The sequence below is a fragment of the Lagenorhynchus albirostris genome, chromosome 15 (assembly GCF_949774975.1).
Source record: "Lagenorhynchus albirostris chromosome 15, mLagAlb1.1, whole genome shotgun sequence".
Taxonomy (NCBI): Eukaryota; Metazoa; Chordata; class Mammalia; order Artiodactyla; family Delphinidae; genus Lagenorhynchus; species Lagenorhynchus albirostris.
Genome location: NC_083109.1, coordinates 84089990 through 84107183, shown reverse-complemented (window position 1 = coordinate 84107183; position 17194 = coordinate 84089990). Strand labels below are relative to the sequence as shown.

General features: G+C 56.6%; 1 protein-coding gene across 9 annotated transcripts in view; it reads right to left on the bottom strand.

Annotated features, from left to right (window-relative positions):
* Window positions 1-3778: 3778 nt before the first annotated feature.
* FBXL18 (F-box and leucine rich repeat protein 18) overlaps window positions 3779-17194 on the bottom strand; it is a 45571-nt gene continuing 32155 nt past the window's right edge. For 2 of the 9 annotated variants that reach the window (XR_009535043.1, XR_009535044.1), the window contains 2 exons: window positions 5281-5532; window positions 3779-5185 (listed from right to left, as the gene is read on the bottom strand). Coding sequence is in view for 5 of the 9 variants with exons in the window: in XM_060122280.1 (XP_059978263.1) it covers window positions 13730-13886 (157 nt within the window). In the remaining 4 variants the exon portion in view is untranslated. Of the gene's footprint in view, window positions 5186-5251; window positions 5533-13022; window positions 13887-17194 lie in introns of those variants that run through there. The other 7 variants (XM_060122281.1, XM_060122284.1, XM_060122277.1 and 4 more) reach the window with 4 other exon arrangements.

Below are 17194 nucleotides of genomic sequence, written 5' to 3'. Positions count from 1 at the left end.
AAGCCCACACACAGCAACGAAGACCCGACGCAGCCACAAAAAAAAAAAGAACATTGGGCAAAGTTGTTTGTAGGGTATAATCCCATTTTAATTTTTTCAATATATACATACACTATTACTCCAAAGAGAAAGGCTAGAAAGTTGTACTCCAAACTATTAATATTGGGACTTGAATTATTTTTCCTTTTGTTTACCCACACTAGATTTTCCAAATGAACATTTTTTTTATTTTTTTTTATTTTTTTTTTTTGGCCACACCGCACAGCTTGCAGGATCTCAATTCCCCGACCAGGAACTGAACTCAAGCAACAGCAGTGAAAGTGCCGCGTTCTAACCACTGGACCACCAGGGAAGTCCTAAATGAACATTATTTTATTAGGAAAAAAAAAAAAAGACATTTAAAAACCGAATTCAAAAAAAAAAACAAACCGGGCTTCCCTGGTGGCGCAGTGGTTGAGAGTCCCCCTGCCGATGCGGGGGACGCGGGTTCGTGCCCCGGTTCGGGAAGATCCCACATGCTGCGGAGCGGCTGGGCCTGTGAGCCATGGCCGCTGAGCCTGCGCGTCCGGAGCCTGTGCTCCGCAACAGGAGAGGCCACAGCAGTGAGAGGCCCACATACCGCCAAAAAAAAAAAAAAAAACAACGAATTCAGTAGGATAATGGCAATTAACAGGGAAAGTCTGAACAGGTACAGAAGTAGTGTAGGAAAAGAAGTGGTTCATTCTGTTTGGCAGGGCCAGGACCAGGGAGCAACCCTCCTAGACCAATGTCAAAGCCCTCTGGATTTTGAGGGACATGTCAATGTTCGCTAAAGTCAAACCCCAGCAGAGGAAAAAGTGTAACCAACCAACAGGAGACAACTGGTACCCATGTGTGTCCCTGGGCCTGGCTCTTCAGACAGCCAAGTCCCCAAGGAAGGCGCAGGTTCCCGGCCTTGCCCCTAGACGGCAGAAGCAGCCAGTGTGGGAGCTTAAGCATCTGGGTTGAACTGTCTCTGGGTCTGCTGAGAGCAAGACATGCCAGCAGTAAAAAGTGTTGGGAAGCACACGTTTATTTATATAAAAATAAAGGTACTCGGGAATTCCCTGGAGGTCCAGTGGTTAGGATTCAGTGCTTTCCCTGCCGTGGCCCGGGTTCAATCCCTGATCGGGGAACTAAGATCCTGCAAGCCGCACGCACGGCACAGCCCAAAAAAAAGAAGAAAAAAAAAAAAAGAAAAGGCCCTCATCTCTCTAATACAGAGAGTATCTATAAATCAGTAAGAAAAAATAACAGAAAAATGGAAGTCCCAGTGGCCTTTAAAATACCTGAAAAGATGGGAATTCCCTGGCAGTCCAGTAGTTAGGACCCTGCCCTTTCACTGCCGAAGGAACGGGTTCATTCGCTGGTCGGGGAACTGAGATCCCACAAGCCGCACGGTGTGGCCAACTAAAGTAAATACATAAAATAAAATACCTGAAAAGATGTTCAACTTTGATCATAAAAGAAATGCTCAGTAAAATTACACTGAGTTACTGTTTTTCACCCACCAAGTTTGCAAAATCCAAAAGTTAGAGAACACCCTCTACTGGCAAGACTATGGGAAACAGATACTCTTGTATATTGTTAGTGGGAATGTAAATTGGTTCAACCAATCCCTGTGGAAGACAATTTGAGCAGTATCTACCAAAATTACAAATGTATATACTCTTTGATGCAGCTATTCTGCTTCAAGGAATTTACTTTATAGATACATGCACATGTGTAAAATAACAGATACTCAAGTGATTAATTTGTAGCATTTCATGTAATCACAAAAGACTGAAAACCATCTAAATGTCCAACCACAGGAGATGGGTTAAATACATGATATTACACCATCCAGTGGAATACTACGCAGCTGTCAAAACTGAATGAGGAGGTGATGGGAACAAAAATGACTGAGTAAGAACCTTCAAAAATTCACTCCTCGGGCTTCCCTGGTGGCGCAGTGGTTGAGAGTCCGCCTGCTGATGCAGGAGACACGGGTTCGTGCCCTGGTCCGGGAAGATCCCACATGCCGCGGAGCGGCTGGGTCCGGAGCCTGTGCTCTGCAACGGGAGAGGCCACAACAGTAAGAGGCCCGCATACCGCAAAAAAAAAAAAAAAATTCACTCCTCATAAAATCAATGGAAAAAAACGGGCAGAAATCAGAATCAACTTCTTCAGAGCTCTGGAAATTAACCAGAGGCTTGCAGCAACCTGGAGTGTGTTTATTTAAGAAAACTGACTGAATCTCAGTAGGAAGAGCAAGCTTGGTGGATTTTTAATTTGTCTTATCCCACCTCCCTTTCTCAGCTTTGAAAACTAACAGCCCACATTCCCAGCCCCAGAAGTAGCAGAACTGATCTGAGGCTCTTCCAAACCCTTATTCCCCCAAAACTGGCATTATTGGACATGTCTGGTGGTTCCATGGAAGACCCCATTGGAAAAAATTACCTTTATTTAACCTAACTCTGAGCTCACTCAGTGCTAAAAAGCCTTTCACAGAGGGGCATTTATCTAAAACAATTACAAGCGTTTTTTTTTTAAAGAAATACTCTTATTCATTCATTCATTCATTCATTCATTCTTGGCTGTGTTGGGTCTTTGTTGCTGCGCTGGGTCTTTGTCCAGTTGTGGAGAGCAGGGGTTACTCTTCGTGGTGGTGCACAGGCTTCTCATTGCGGTGGCTTCTCTCGTTGCGGAGCACGGGCTCTAGGCGCGTGGGCTTCAATGGTTGCAGCACGCGCGCTTCAGTAGCTGTAGCACACGGGCTCAGTAGTTGTGGCGCAGGGGCTTAGTTGCTCCACAGCATGTGGGATCTTCCTGGACCAGGGCTCGAACCCGTGTCCCCTGCTTCGGAAGACGGATTCTTAACCACTGCGCCACCAGGGAAGTCCCAAGCAAATGTCTTAATTCTGCAGCTGCCTGAGGCAATGAATAACAGTTGGAGCAAGTAACAGACTAACCAGAATAAAAGATAAATAAATAAGTAATAAATAGGTAACAGACTGACCAAATAGCTGAGGAATGAGATGTCTACGGAGGGCTTTGAAAAGCTCTGACATACTTGGATCTTAACATCTTTGGTGGGCAAGGGATCTCTCTGGGGCACTAATCTCATTTGTGAGGGCTCTGCCCTCATGACCTAATCACCTCCCAAACGCCCCACCTCCTAATACCATCCCCGTGGGGGTCAGGATTTCAATATATAAATTTGGGGGGACACAAATATTCAGACCATAGCACTATATGATTGCACTTACAGGAACGACCTAGAGCAGTCAACTATAGAGAAGAAAAGTAGAAGGTGGGTGCCAGGGGCTGGGGGAGGGGGGTGGGCAGTCAGTGTTTAATGGGGACAGAGCTGCAGTTTGGGAAGATGAAGAGACTTCTGTGGATGGGCTGCGGTGACGGCTGCACAACAACGTGAATGCACTTAATGCCACGAAACTGTACAATTAAAAAGGGTTACGGTAGTTTAATAAAGCGGGGGAGGGACGGAGTATATATCCATATTTGCTTGTATATAAGGAAACTTTAGAAAGAGACATAGAAAACTAAGGCAGTGGTTCCCTGAGGGCGAGAGAGGAATGCGTGGTGTGAACTAGGTGGCTGAGGGACAGGAGTAAGAAAGGACTTCTCACTGGGAATCTTCTCATATTTATTCATTGGTTGGTTTGCTTTTGCCCTACCATGCGGCTCCCAGGATCTCAGTTCCCCGACCAGGGATTGAACCCGGGCCACGGCAATGAAAGCGCGGAGTCCTGACCACTGGACCGCCAGGGAAGTCCCTTTATTCATTGTTGAACCACATGAATACATTCTTATTTCAAAAATTACACTTAAAATCAAAACCAGTGAAGAAGAATAACTGTGAACGATGAAGAAATGAACGCGAGTCTGATCAAACCTCTGGATCCAGCTGCCCACCTGGAGGAAACACAGACCGGGTACAATGGCACCTTGGGATGCAGTCAGCAAAAGCCAGAACGTGGGAAGTTCACCAGGTCAGCCGGCCTAGGCTCTCCGAAATATCAATTGTTCAGGAAAGAAAGGGATGGATGGGACCCTCTGGACAGGACGCTTAGACCCAGCAACGAAACTGCGAGACGGAGCTGCGGTGTCAGAGGCGACGCTCGGACTGGTGTGCAAGGGAGGTGGTCATGGCTGGAGTGTCGGAACTCTGCTTCTCGGTACATTTATGCCAACTCATCAAGCTGTTTGTTTTCTCTGATTTTCTGTACTTTTTTTTTTTTCTTTTTTTAAGAAAATGTTAAAAGGAACGCAGGCCTTCCGCGCCGTCCCCGCCGAGCAGGGTAGCACTGCTTTGTGGCTTGAAACTGAGTGTCCTCTAGCATAGGGCCTGGAGCAGGTGGCTGGCGGGCAGGCCACGGCTGGTGGGGAGGGAGCTGAGCCCCCCTGGTTTGTTCTGGAGAGCAAGGTAACCATGCACAAAGCTTATGGCTTCTCTGCTGAAAACCAGGCTGTGTCTTTGAAGAATTCCCTCAGACCACCGAGGCTTTGCGAAACGCTCTCACCCCCAGACCTAGGCAGGAGCACCTGGCCCCCCCTCCCAGGGCTGGCTCTGGGCTCTCCTCACCCCACCTTGATTTAAGGAGGGCCCCTCTCCACCCCCAGCGATGGTCTGAACTGCCCAAACTTTCCTTCTCACGGGACCCAGACTCTTTTTTTTTAAAGAAATATATGCGTTTTTTGGGTTTGTTTTTGGTTTTGTTTTTTTGGCCATGCCACACAGCATGCAGGATCTCAGTTCCCCGACCAGGGATCAAACCCCTGCCCCCAGCAGTGGACGCGCAGAGCCCTAACCACTGCACTGCCAGGGAATCCCCCAGCCTCATTTGGGGTAGCCCACTCCCCCAAAGACCCCTCCACTAATGGCTGGTACATCCTCGTGCTGGTCCACATTTTGCTCTGCACAAACTTATCCTGGTAAGGACTTTTTTCCCAACCAAAATAGATACATACATATATACAAGATCTCGCTACTTGCCTTTGGGACTAATATACCGTGAACATTTTTTGTTTTAATAGATCCGGAGACGATCTGTTCTTGTTGAGAGCTTCATCCTAGAATATGTTTTTGAATGAAATTACGTTTTTATGTGTGTGTTTTCCTGTTTACATCTCAGAATTAATTTCATCTGTGCCCATCGTAGAAAGTCTGGAAAAAGAAGAGAATTAATAACACACACAAGGAGAAATCCTCCCCCCACAGGAAACGTGCCTGCATTTCCTTCCAGTCATTCTTTCAGTCACCTGTTTTCCTCCCTCATTTGCTGGTGGGCTGAGCGCAGGACAGATGGGAGAGGGAGTGAGAGAAGCCCCCGACGGCGTATCCCTTTCTAGTTGCTGATATGGTGTCAATTACCACAGCTCTGGAAGTCAGGAGTCTGACGCAGGTCTCACTGGGCTAAAATCAAGGTGTCACCAGGGCCGTGTTCCCTCTGGCGGCTCCACGGGAGAATCCACGTCCTGGCTTTTTCCAGCGTCTCAAGGCCACCTGCATTCCTTGAATGGTGTTCAGCAGGGCCGAATCCTTCTTAAGCTTCCCTCCTGGACTTCCAAGGACCCCTGTGATCCCATTGGGCCCATCAGGATAACCTCCCCATCTCAAAGCCCGCTGACTAGCAAACGTACTTCCACTTTGCCAGTAACCTAGCATAGTCACAGGATCTGGGGATTAGGGTGTGGACGTCTCTGGGGACCAGATTCTACCTCTGCAGATGCCCGGGCCTGATGCTGCCAGGACCCAGGCCCAGAGCCCATGTACGAAGTGAGTGGGAGGGAGGAACCAGGGCTCTGGCTGGGACCACACTCCTCAATCCTGGAATACCCGGCTGGAGGTCACTGCCCTCCCTGGACACAAATGCAAATGGCGGGGAATCACCGTTCGGTAGGATTTACGTCATCTTCAATGTATTAATTTTAGTTTATCTGCATTGCTCATTTGTATGCCTTAGAAGTCATTTACGTCCTGGGGGATTAGTCCATTCGAAATCAGGGAACGTAGCAAATAAAAACACCCGTGGTTGGGAGCAGCTGGGAGCTGACCTCCACGTTCTGAAGCCAGGGACTGAGACGGGGGCTGTCACCCTGTGCAAAGATGCTAAACCCACTCCCTAAATACAACTCTAAGCTCCTCCCAGCCCTAAAAAATTCCCCCTTAGACCCAGAAATTTCACTAACGAGAGTCTCTCCTAAGGAAATAATTCTAAATATAGAAAAACGCTCCAGCACAAGGCTGTCCAGGGCCGCTTTCCTTGGAAGACTGACTAATTAGAAACAACCTAATTGTCCGACAGCGGGGGACCAGCGGGCCTGTGACAGCAAAGCCTCATCATTAAAAGGATGAGTCCGGGAGAACACAGGCGAGATGCTTTCATCGTGGCGAGCGTAACGCTGCACCGGGATTCGGATGATCACAGCTACAGATGGTTTTTAAAGCAGGGAACAAAGGCTTGAAGGACATTAACAAGAACGTCAGCAGACGTTCTCTCCGGCTGCGGAGGACAGCGGCGACTTCTCTTCCCCTTTGTTCTACCTCTCGGAATTTTTCAAGTTCCCTGGATGAACATAACAGAAGAGTCTACCTTCGAGTGAACTGGTTGTGTTAACTGACTGGTGTATAAAATTAATCCAGTCCCTTTGTGTGGGTGTGTGAACGTGTGCGTGTTACACATGAGTGTGAGTGCCTGTGTGAGAGTGCAAGCGACAGGGAACTGGAGTGTGCGTCTGAACGTTGAGCGTGACTGGGCGTGAACGTGAATGCGTGGGTGGGTGGGAGGACAAATGCTACAGGTATCAACGTGTGTGTGTGTGCAAATGTATGTATGTGAGTGGACGCGTGTGTACACATGGGTGTGAATGTGGGGGGCATCAGTCTGGGTGTGGGACCGAGTGTGTGATCACATGCCCGTGTAAATCATGCAAGTGCTCGTGTGAATGTGTGGGATGGGTGGGGTTTAAGTGTGTGATATGAATACGAATATGGGGCTGTTTGTGGACCTGCGAGAGTGGGTGTGACTGTAAGCGTGAGTGTGTGAATGTCAGGTGTGCGCAGGAGGGTACGGCCAGGAGCGTGTGTGTTGGAGCGCGTCTGTGAATCTGTGTGCAGTTGTGAATGCATGTGAGCGTAATCATGAGTGTGTGTGAACGCTGGGTGTGTGCACACACGTGAAGGCCCGTGACTGATGGCGCGTCTCTGGAGGGGCAGCCCCCCTGCCCGCCCTGCGGTGGCGAGAGGACTCCCCGCAAAACTGCCCACCCGGGAGAGGCCCCTCCAGCCCTGGAAACGGGCGCCCCGCACCCCCCAGCACCTGCCGGGCTCTGCACACGCTGCACAGGGGGCTGCAGGAGCCCCCAACACCCTGGGCCTCGCCGGCCGCCGGTGAACAGCCCAGCCCCGGCGGCCCCTCTGCACAGGCTGTGCCCCTCGCATCTGTCCACCATCCTGCCCCCAGCAGGGAGGAGCGCCCGGTGAGGGCCCAGAGTGGCCGTGCTGCTCCTAGACCTTCCCCATCGACTCCCCCAGCCCGGGAGCTGGGGCTTCAGCTCAACGTAAGAGCCAGCGGCCGCGTGACAAGCGTGATGCGGACCTCGCGGAGGAGACCCCGGGGCGGGGCCCAGCCAGGCTTGAAACCCAGAGGGTGCCCATCGCACGGGGAGGACCAAGGAGAGACGCCAAACAAGGGACACCGGGTCCTCGCTGAGAGAGAGGCCTGCTCTGAGGACACGGAAGAGCCCACCCTTCCGCAGAGGCCTCCCTGACCCCCAACCCAGACTGCGGCCCCTTCCCCGCCGTACCCTCCTGGGTGGTGCTTACCACGGCCGGGAACGCAGCTCAGGTGGGCATCCCGGCCAACAGCCAGCACCAACCGCCCCACGTGAGTGAAGGTGCTTCCAGAAGATCCAGCCCCTGCAAGAGGCTCCGGACATGGTGGGACAGAGGTGGACCACGTCGCTGGGACCTGTCCCTGCCCCACGGACGCTGCGAGTATCTCCAAAAGGCTCCCTACAGCCTGGAGTCGGGGCGGTCTGTCATGGAGTCCCCTCAGCCTTGCTTCTCCCCCTCCCCACTTACCCGTCACCCTAATGATCGCGTCTCACGCGTGTGTGAAGCAGAGCCCCCGGGATTTCTCCTACCCGCACGCCCATCTGATCTCCCCCTGCTGCTGCCTTTGGACACAGCAGGGCAGAGGGTCGGTCCTGCCCCTCTCGGGAAGGTCACTGCCGACCCCTTGAAGGACTGTCCCCTCAGCTTTCTCCCTGGCTCCCGGGCGGAAGTGAACCATGGTGGGGAGTCCTGTGGGTGTGCACCAGGCTTGGGGGACCGGCTCAGGCAGGACTGGGAGGGACGGAGACTCCTGTCTCCACGCTGCCGCTGCAGCTCAGGCGACTCTGGCCTCGAGGACCAACCGGGGGCTCAGGAGGCATCAGTGAGCCCTCCTCGGCCCACCTGATGGTCCCTGCCCTTGTCACTCTGTCCTGCAGCATCCCTGGGGCCCACCTCTGTCCACGGCGCCTCCCAAGTCCAGGTACCCACTCCTCCCCAGATGCCTGCCCTGGGCATCCCCGCCTCAACTGCCACCTTCCATCCCCCTCTGGCTGCGGGCAGAGCCCCTTCCCAGAACCCAGGTCTGGTGGAGGAAGTATCTGCCTAAAACCCAACTACATGAGGTCCCCAGGAGAGCCAGGTTCATAGAGACAGAAAGTAGACGGCTGGGTGCCAGGGGCTGGGGGCTGGGGGTGGGGGAGGGGAGTGGCTAGTGGGGCAGAGTCTCAGTTTGGGAAGATGGAAACGTTCTGGAGATGACGGTGGTGATGGCTACACGACGACGAGAATCTATTTAATGCCACTGAACTGTACACATAAAAACGGTTAAGACGGTAAATTTTATGTTACGTACTTTTTACCACAGTTGAAAACTACAAATATGTGTATTAAATAAAAATGAAACTGACTCAGTCCCCACGGGCCCCAGATAAGGGCTGTGCCGACTCTGCCTCTGCCAGCCTCACGGAGCCCTTGTGCGGGGAGCAGCCTCGGGCCACACCAGTGTCCCTGCCCCCCTGCCCGCCAGCCCCATCCTGGCCTCGCCCCTCCTCACAGCAGTCGCCTGCTGATGGCCCCTGGCAGCGCCTGGTGCCCCGCGTTGGGTCTCACGTCTCCATCCAGGGACCCCCAAGGGGCCAAGCACAGACTCTGTCCTCAACACCTGAACAGCAGCGGGTGACCGGAGCGCCACTGCCTAAGCTCGCCCTCCGGGGCTGCAGAGGGGGTCGCAGAGGAAAGGTCAGGGCGCGCCCCTGCTGGAAGGACCACACAGGTTTTCTAAATCAGGTCCACTTTATTTGAAACGTTTCACATGCCACAAATTTACATGAAAATACCCATTCAAAATGTAGCTGGAACGCGAAATTCAGGAGTGGCCTCACCGGAGGACAAGGAGGTCGGTCATCAGAAGGCAGGTGACGTGTATTCGGTCGTGTAGCACCTGGTCACGCGCGTGCCGTGAGAAACCCTGGCACTCACCTCACCCTTCCTCCCATTGGTAACGTGCCAAGCAAGACTGTCCAGTCAGAGGGGCCGGCAGGTGGACGACGGTCAGAGGGCAGCGGTCCCAGGGCTGAGCGCCGCGGGTGGCTGAGGGGTGCCACGTGCCCACGGCCACATGTGCAAAAGCACCCTCACCTCTCGTACCCCCCCCAGCGCAGTGGGCATGGCGGGGAGGCCTCTGGGGCCGGCCGGCTTGGAGTCTGGTGCAGTGGGTGCCCTGACCCTGTGACATCAATGCAAAACCTCACACTTCACTGGCTTTTGAAAGAGCTTCAGAAAGGAATTTAGACGATGTTGGCTGGCCTGTGTCGGACCCACAGTTTGTTTGAATTCCTGTGGGTATTTGTTCATCGCCCAGTGGAATCCTGCGCCCTAGATGCAGACAAGACCAGCAACCATCCCCGAGCCCCTCGGCACAACCCCACCCCTATCCTGTCGGGGGGGAGGGGGACCGGGGCTGAGGCCACAAGGACCACGGTGGCAGCGTCCACGTCCCCCTCACCTCGGGTTTTGTGACTGGAGCCGTGGCAGCCTGCTGCCGCGGCCGCGCTGCATCATCCTCACCCACGAACTTCTCTTACTGCTTCCCACAAGGTCTCAGCAATTTTCAAATCCTAAAGGAACGAACAGTGAGAACGAGAGGAAGCAGGAGGCTGCCGGCTGCTCCAGTGCCACTCAGAGGAGGACGCGAGGGTGGGCCCATCAGGGCAGGTCCCCTTCCTGCCAGGCGGGGTCGGGTGAGGGAGGGGGGCCTGAGACCCGCCAAGGCCGTGCACCCAGGGAGGCCCCTGACACAGTGAGGCTGCAACTGCTGACTTCAGATCCCCTGGCCAACTTACCCAGCCCTGGCCCCTGGCAAGCTCTGCCCCCTGGGCCGAGCGGCCTGCAGCTCTGGATCCTGGCGCAGGGGGTTAAGGGAGTGTCACCCTCAGCACCCAGCCCTGCTGACCTGCCCAAGGAGGGGCGTCGTCCCAGGCCTGAGTGGAGAGGCCCTCGGGGGCCTTGCGGAGGAGGGACCCTCGGACCTGTCTCCTTGGGTCCTCGGACGGGCAGCTGACGGGTGGGGACGAAACCCGTCCCCTTGTTGTATGAGAGTGAGGTGCCCTTAACCCAGCCCCTCAGCTCGGGAATAAAAACACTCGCACGGGACAGAGAGAGAAGCGGCCGACAGCAGGGAAGGGGGCCTGCGGGTCTCTGCTCTCCTCAGGCTCTAGAAGCCTCCCTGGGGGAGCACCTTCAGGCCCGGCCTGCAAGGCTGCCTGACGCTGCGGCGGCAAAGCCGCAGCCCTGGGAGCAGGCGGGGCCGAGGGGTCTGGGGGCGAGGAGGGGCCACAGGCAGAGCGGCGGCCTCAGGAGGCCGGGGTTTCTCTTTTTAACAGAGAGATCTCCCTGATCCCCTCCTCCCTCATTCCCACCTCCCCCAGTGTCTGCCTCACACACACAGCGCGCACACACACACGTGCACACACCGTGCACACACACACGTGCACACCAGGAACAAGAGCCCGTCCACAGCAGACTACACTCACACATGTAGGCGCACAGACGTCCATGCACGCACCACGCACACGCACACACGCGCGCACACGCACACACGCACGCACACACACGCGCGCAGGCGCCAGTGCTGACCAGGCCCCTCTCAGCAGGCAGCATATGGTCCGTCGCTTAACAGCCCAGTTCTGCCAATTGGGGACCATTAGGGTGGGTTCTCTTCCCAGCATAAAATGCTGCAGAATATAAGCTGCAATTAACACCGGTGCCAAAATGCACTTAGCGAGAATAAGCACATTATTAACATCTGGTGGATCCGTCTTGGGTGGAGAAGCAGCGGAAATTCTTGCTCTAAGGAAAGGATGGCTGAGGGGGACACTAAGGATACAAGGCCTCCTGTTCGGGGGCTGCCTTCCAAGTCAGCTCGTGCCCCAGCCTCTCGTGAACGGCCCCTCCCAGCCCTGCTTGCTGGCATAAACGACACTGCTGGTTCAAACTGCCTGCTCACGAGAACAGGCCATCCGGGCCAGAGCACGAAAACCATGGCAGCCTGTGGATAAATTCTTATGGAACGATCATCCTCTGGCCTGAGCCCGGGTTGCTCTGGACGAAAGGAGACGTGTACCCAGGGCCCCAGGGGTCCCGGGGTCGGCCAGACCACCTGCCCCCATCCTGGGCCACGTCCCTCTGCCGGTCGGGCTGTAACTGGCCACGCTCCTGCTGTGACGGCAACGAGCAGTCAGTCCCCACATCACCCTTCCTGAGCACCCTCCCGGTGGTCTCAAGGCGCAACTGAAAGACATGCCCAGAAATGGGGTGGGGGACTCCCACCACCTCTCAGACCCTCATCTACAGCGTGTGGCCCTAATGAGGGCCTTGGCCCTGTCTCCCCAGGGCCCAGGGCAGCCGGGCCTGCGGCCTGCATGGCCAGAGGGGCGGGCCCGGTTGTGACTCACAGGCCAGGTCAGGACTGTGGAGGGGAGGGCGGCAGGTCTGGTGGGGGTCCCACCGGGGGGCAGCAGCAGACAGGTCCCTCTGGGCAGGAGGCGAAGAGCCGCCAGCGGAAGCTGGGGAGGGAGGGAGGAGGGCACCCCATGCTCCAGAGAGGAGACAACTGCACCCTCGGCAAGAAAACCACAGCGCAGGGGGAGGAGACCCAGCTCCACCCGGTGCTGCGGGGAGGTGAGAGCAGGGCCGGGGCCGCGGGGACGGGTGGAGGCCGCCAGACAGACTGCGCTTAGGGAGAATCGACTGGAGCACTCGGGGGCCTGTGTGCGTCCCGAGACCCTGGCCCTCCAAGCACTTCCACCATCGGAAGGCCTCCTGGACCCCCTCGGCCTGGCAGGGCGGGGACTGCTGAACTGTCTGCCCCTTGAGAACCCAGGGAAGGGCAGGCGAACACAGGCCCAGGGTCCAGGTACCGGGCCCTGCAACAGGCAAACTATAGGACACACTATACGACACGAGGCGACCATCACATGGAACAGAGTGGGAAGCGGGCTGGGCTGGGGGCCACAGAGTGGACGGCAGCCGAGACGGGCTGCAGCGGTGAGGAGGGCCTGGGGAACCTGCACCCCCAGCCCAGAGGGAGAGGGAGGCCGGGGCAAGATGGGACCAGTCCCTGGGGTCCTGGGGAGGCAACCTCTGCGGAGACCCAGGTACCCCCGGCTGGAAGCCGCCCCGACGCCACTCAGCCTTCCCTGGAGGTCTCCAGGAGCGTCACCGGGAGCGTTGGGGCAAGACGCTGGGTGCAGGGAACCCAACTGGGGCCCCTCAGAAGCCCACCAGCCGCAGGGATGACGGCTCTGGGGGAGTCTCGCGGCTGACAAGGCAGAAGCAGTGGGCGGCACGTGGCGGGAGGCCCAGGACACTGGGAGGACGTCCCTCGTTTTGGGAATAGCTGCGTTGCATTTTTTTAAAGTGCTAAATAAAGCTGTCTGAAACGGGGTAATGTGATCACTCCTCCAGCCCCACACATCCCTTCTGGGTTTTAATATTTCAAGGTTTTCTAATGAAGCAGGTCTATCCGTGTTTCCCCAGAAACAGAGACCTTCACAGGGACCTGCAGCTTCCCTGCCCAGCAGCCCGCTGCTGGCCCGAACCTGTCTGACGTCACGTGGCTGGACGCACACCAGAGGTGTAACTGGGTTAACTGGAAGGAGGGGAGAGCCCCAAATCCGCCACAGCACCTGCAAGCCCCTCCCGCCTCGGGCTCCCAGCCGCCCACCAGAGCCCGAGGCAGGTGACCAGGAGCACAGGGCCTCTCCTGGGGGCTGGGGGACGGCCGTGGGGCCACGTGGTGCTCTGGGGACCTGGCCCCCAAGGAGTCAGCGTCCTGGCGATGGGTGTCTCAGCCCAAGACCACGCCGGCCAGGCCCGCAGGTCGCCCGACAACCGGCCCTGCTGCCGCTGCCTCACGCATCTCAGCCAGAGCGTCACTGAGCACAGACTCCTCACAAGAGGAGGCCCCTAAGGGCTGGGGAGGGGGCTTCCTTCCTCCGGTGACCCACCGGGCATCCGGCGTCCTCGGGCAGGGGAGCAGCCGCGGCGGCCGTGGCAAGGCCGGAAGCCACACACCTGACCGCGGCAGTCCTGCTTCCTCGGCCACGGAGACGCAGCGGCAGGTGGCGACGGGCCGGTGGGGGCCCACTCCTGTCACCACCACAGATTTGGCGGCTCCTCGGCCACTCTGCTTTTAAATAAGGTGACCTCGTCCAGGTGCACCATGGGAACGTCTCGGATGACATCGGTCAGGCCCTCGTGGAGCAGAGGGAAGATGACGACGTTCAGCGCGGGCCGCTCGGCCTGGAAACTGAACCAGAGGCAGGCTGTTAGCAGGACCACGGAGGGAGGGACGGAGGGAGGGAGGCTGGGCTCAGGGCGTGGAGGTGGCCAGGGTCAGGCTGTGTCCCAGAGCAGCGGCTGACACCGGAATGCGCCTCCAGGGCCCCTTCACGCTGAGGCTCCAGGGAGCAGGCAGGAGGGCAGCCCGTCGGGGCAGGCCCCTGCCTTCCCAGGCAGCGGGGGTCCCTGAAGGGTAACACCCAGGGGGCTGCAGAAACAGCGTCTGTGGTCACTGGAGGCCCCACGGCCAGGACACCCGCAGGGGAGTGGAGAGAGGGGACAGGTGGCCAAACCCGCATGTCCACAGGCCACCCTCGAGGGACATGAACGCCCAAGTCAGGTGAGGCAGCCACTCTGCCAGGAGACCAAAGCAAGGAACACATGACAAGTAACTGTCAGACGACCTCTCACCTTCCACACCCACGGGCGACAGGCTCCACCCCGTGGGTGTGAGACGACATCCACGGAGCACCTGCCAGGCCAGGCCCCACACTGGAGCTGGCCCCAGTGGCCAGCCAGTGAGGTGACCCTCCCCCTTCCCACCTGGAACCCGAGGTGACTCTGGTCATGGGAGAGACTTCCATCCCGTGGGGCTCAAAGGGCGAGAGGCAGGAAGGTGCCCACACAATTTGCCAAAGCTAAAGCCAGGTCCCAAGTCCCGTGCCTGCTTCAGGGAACGAGGAAAGCGCAGTCCCGGCCTCCCCCTGCCCCCGGCCCCCCAGCAACACTGAGCTGGATTTGCTGGATTTACGACATATGTGAAATGAACGCCAGAAAGGCACTCATAAAACTTCATGTTTTGGCAATAAAAATGCCGAGGAAATACCTCCCGGTTCTGTGCGCCGCGTTCTGCTCCCGGCAGTGGCGTCTGTGACCGTGAACCGGCAAGTCCTCACCTGCAAACCCTCTGTGCGATCTACTCTGCTTGAAACAAAATACCCTCAGGTGTGGGATGTGCGTGCAAGGCTCCTGCCTGCCTGCCATCCTGAGGCTCTTAATGAGCTGCTGTCAAGATGCTGAAGGGGGATTAATTTCTCACCCAAAGCGAGGAATGTGGCGGCGTGCTGTCCCTTCCCCGCCGCCCTGACCGCCGACGTGCACGCAGGGTGGAGGGGCCGCCCCAGAATCAAACCGACTTCCTTCTCAAGGCTTTCTCCACGGGGTGGGCACCTGGGTCGGCTCCGACCTGGGCAGGGCTGGGGGGCCTCGCCCGCACCCGCCTCTCTGTAAAGCCCCTCCCCGGCCCGAGGAGCCTGCGCGCTCCCCCAGCTGCAGCCTCATTGTCCCCACCCAGAGTGAAGCCTGGAGTCGGCGACAAGGCAGTGGACAAGGGGCAAAGGCAGAGAGCGCGATCACTCCCTTCCGAGTGCAGGGCTGGGGCTCCGCCGGCGGAGGAAGGCAAGTTCTCGGCTGGGGCTCATGTGCGGCCGAGAGCTCCGCGGGTTCTGCTGGGTCACCTGCACATGTGTTCTAATGTTCATTTGTGCGATTCAAATATAGTTTGAGATTTAGGTAAACAGACACAATGAAATAAAATAAAACTCCTTCCAGCTACCCACATTCAGAACTAGCTTGATGACCGCCAGCAGGACAGGCTACCTCTTGGGACCACTCCCCTGACCAGGGCTAATCACATCACTAAAGACCCGAGGCTGCAGCCTCTGGCCTGGAGTCACAAGCACAAAGCCAGACCTGCGAGGTCCATGGGTTCACCTTCAGGCACAGGCGTGCGTGCCCTCCTGGCGCACTCCCCCCTCCCTGGGCACCCTCCCGTGCACGCACTCCCCAGGCCCAGCTCTGCACTCAGCTGCCCCCATGCCATCCTGGGCAGCAGAGAGAGCAGAGCCCTGCCCCTGCAACCGTGCTAGCCTGGATCCCACCTGGGGGCGACAGAGGCAAGATTTACGGAGCTCACACGCTAAGCCCGTGACAGGGGCCGCTCACTCGCTCTGAAACCTGCAGAGCGAGTTGCAGACGCCACCGTGGAGACGCCCCTCCCGAAGGGTCTGAGGGTCACTCAGGGCTTTCAAAAACACAGAGGTTCAGGAAAGTTCAACCATACTTACTCTCTGCCATTTATAACAGCCGGAAGGGAGATCACATTGAAGAAAACTGTCTACCTGAGGCTGTTAAAAACACACCAGGGGATTTAAAATGGGGCCTTCGGCTATCTGAAAAGCCAGCTGCCCAAAATACCTTCCTTCTCTGAGCCTCCAAGGAAGCAAGCAAGATTGTGCTTGTTTTAAACCCATTGTTTTGGGCTTCCCTGGTGGTGCAGTGGTTAAGAATCCGCCAGCCAATGCAGGGGATACAGGTTTGAGCCCTGGTCCGGGAAGATCCCACATGCCGCGAAGCAACTAAGCCCGTGCGCCACAATTACTGAGCCTGCGCTCTAGAGCCCGTGAGCCACAACTACTGAAGACCACGCGCCACAACTACTGAAGCCCACGCGCCTAGAGCCCGTGCTCCGCAACAAGAGAAGCCACCGCAATGAGCAGCCCGCGCACTGCAATGAGGAGTAGCCCCCGCTCGCCGCAACTGGAGAAAGCCCAGGCGCAGCAACGAAGACCCTATGCAGCCATTAATTAAATTAATTATTTTTTAAAAAGGCACTGTTTTGGGGCTTCCCTGGTGGCGCGGTGGTTGAGAGTCCACCTGCCGATGCAGGGGACACGGGTTCGTGCCCCGGTCCGGGAAGATCCCACATGCCGCGGAGCGGCTGGGCCCGTGAGCCATGGCCACTGAGCCTGCGCGTCCGGAGCCTGTGCTCCACAACGGGAGAGGCCCGCGTACTGCAAAAAAAAAAAAAAGGCACTGTTTTGTTCAGAGAGAAAATACTATAAAGAAAGCGCAAAGGAGAGCACAGGGGCCTCCCCCCGCACCCCACTGCCCAGCGGCTCTAACAGCCCCTCCCCCGAGCGCCGCACATTCTCCTGCCGTGCTGAGCATATTCTTTCTAGACACGTCTCAAAATGTCGGCAACCTGAGTCCGGTTTGGTGAATTTCCTTCCAGTCCTCAGGGTGTGTCCACTCCACCCCCAAAGCAACAAAACACCCAGCGACCACCTCCTGCCATGGTCCCGCCCGGCCAGCAGGGCGCCACACCTGCCTGGCCACTTCCCCAGGGGACGCAACTTAGGGAGCGCTTTAACTATCGTATGGATAAACATCACTTAATACAGCATAATCACAACTGTGCTTTGAGTTGTTTCTTCAGAATCAATTCCAGAAATAGGGCCACTGGGTCAAAATGCATGAACACCTTTACACTTGCAA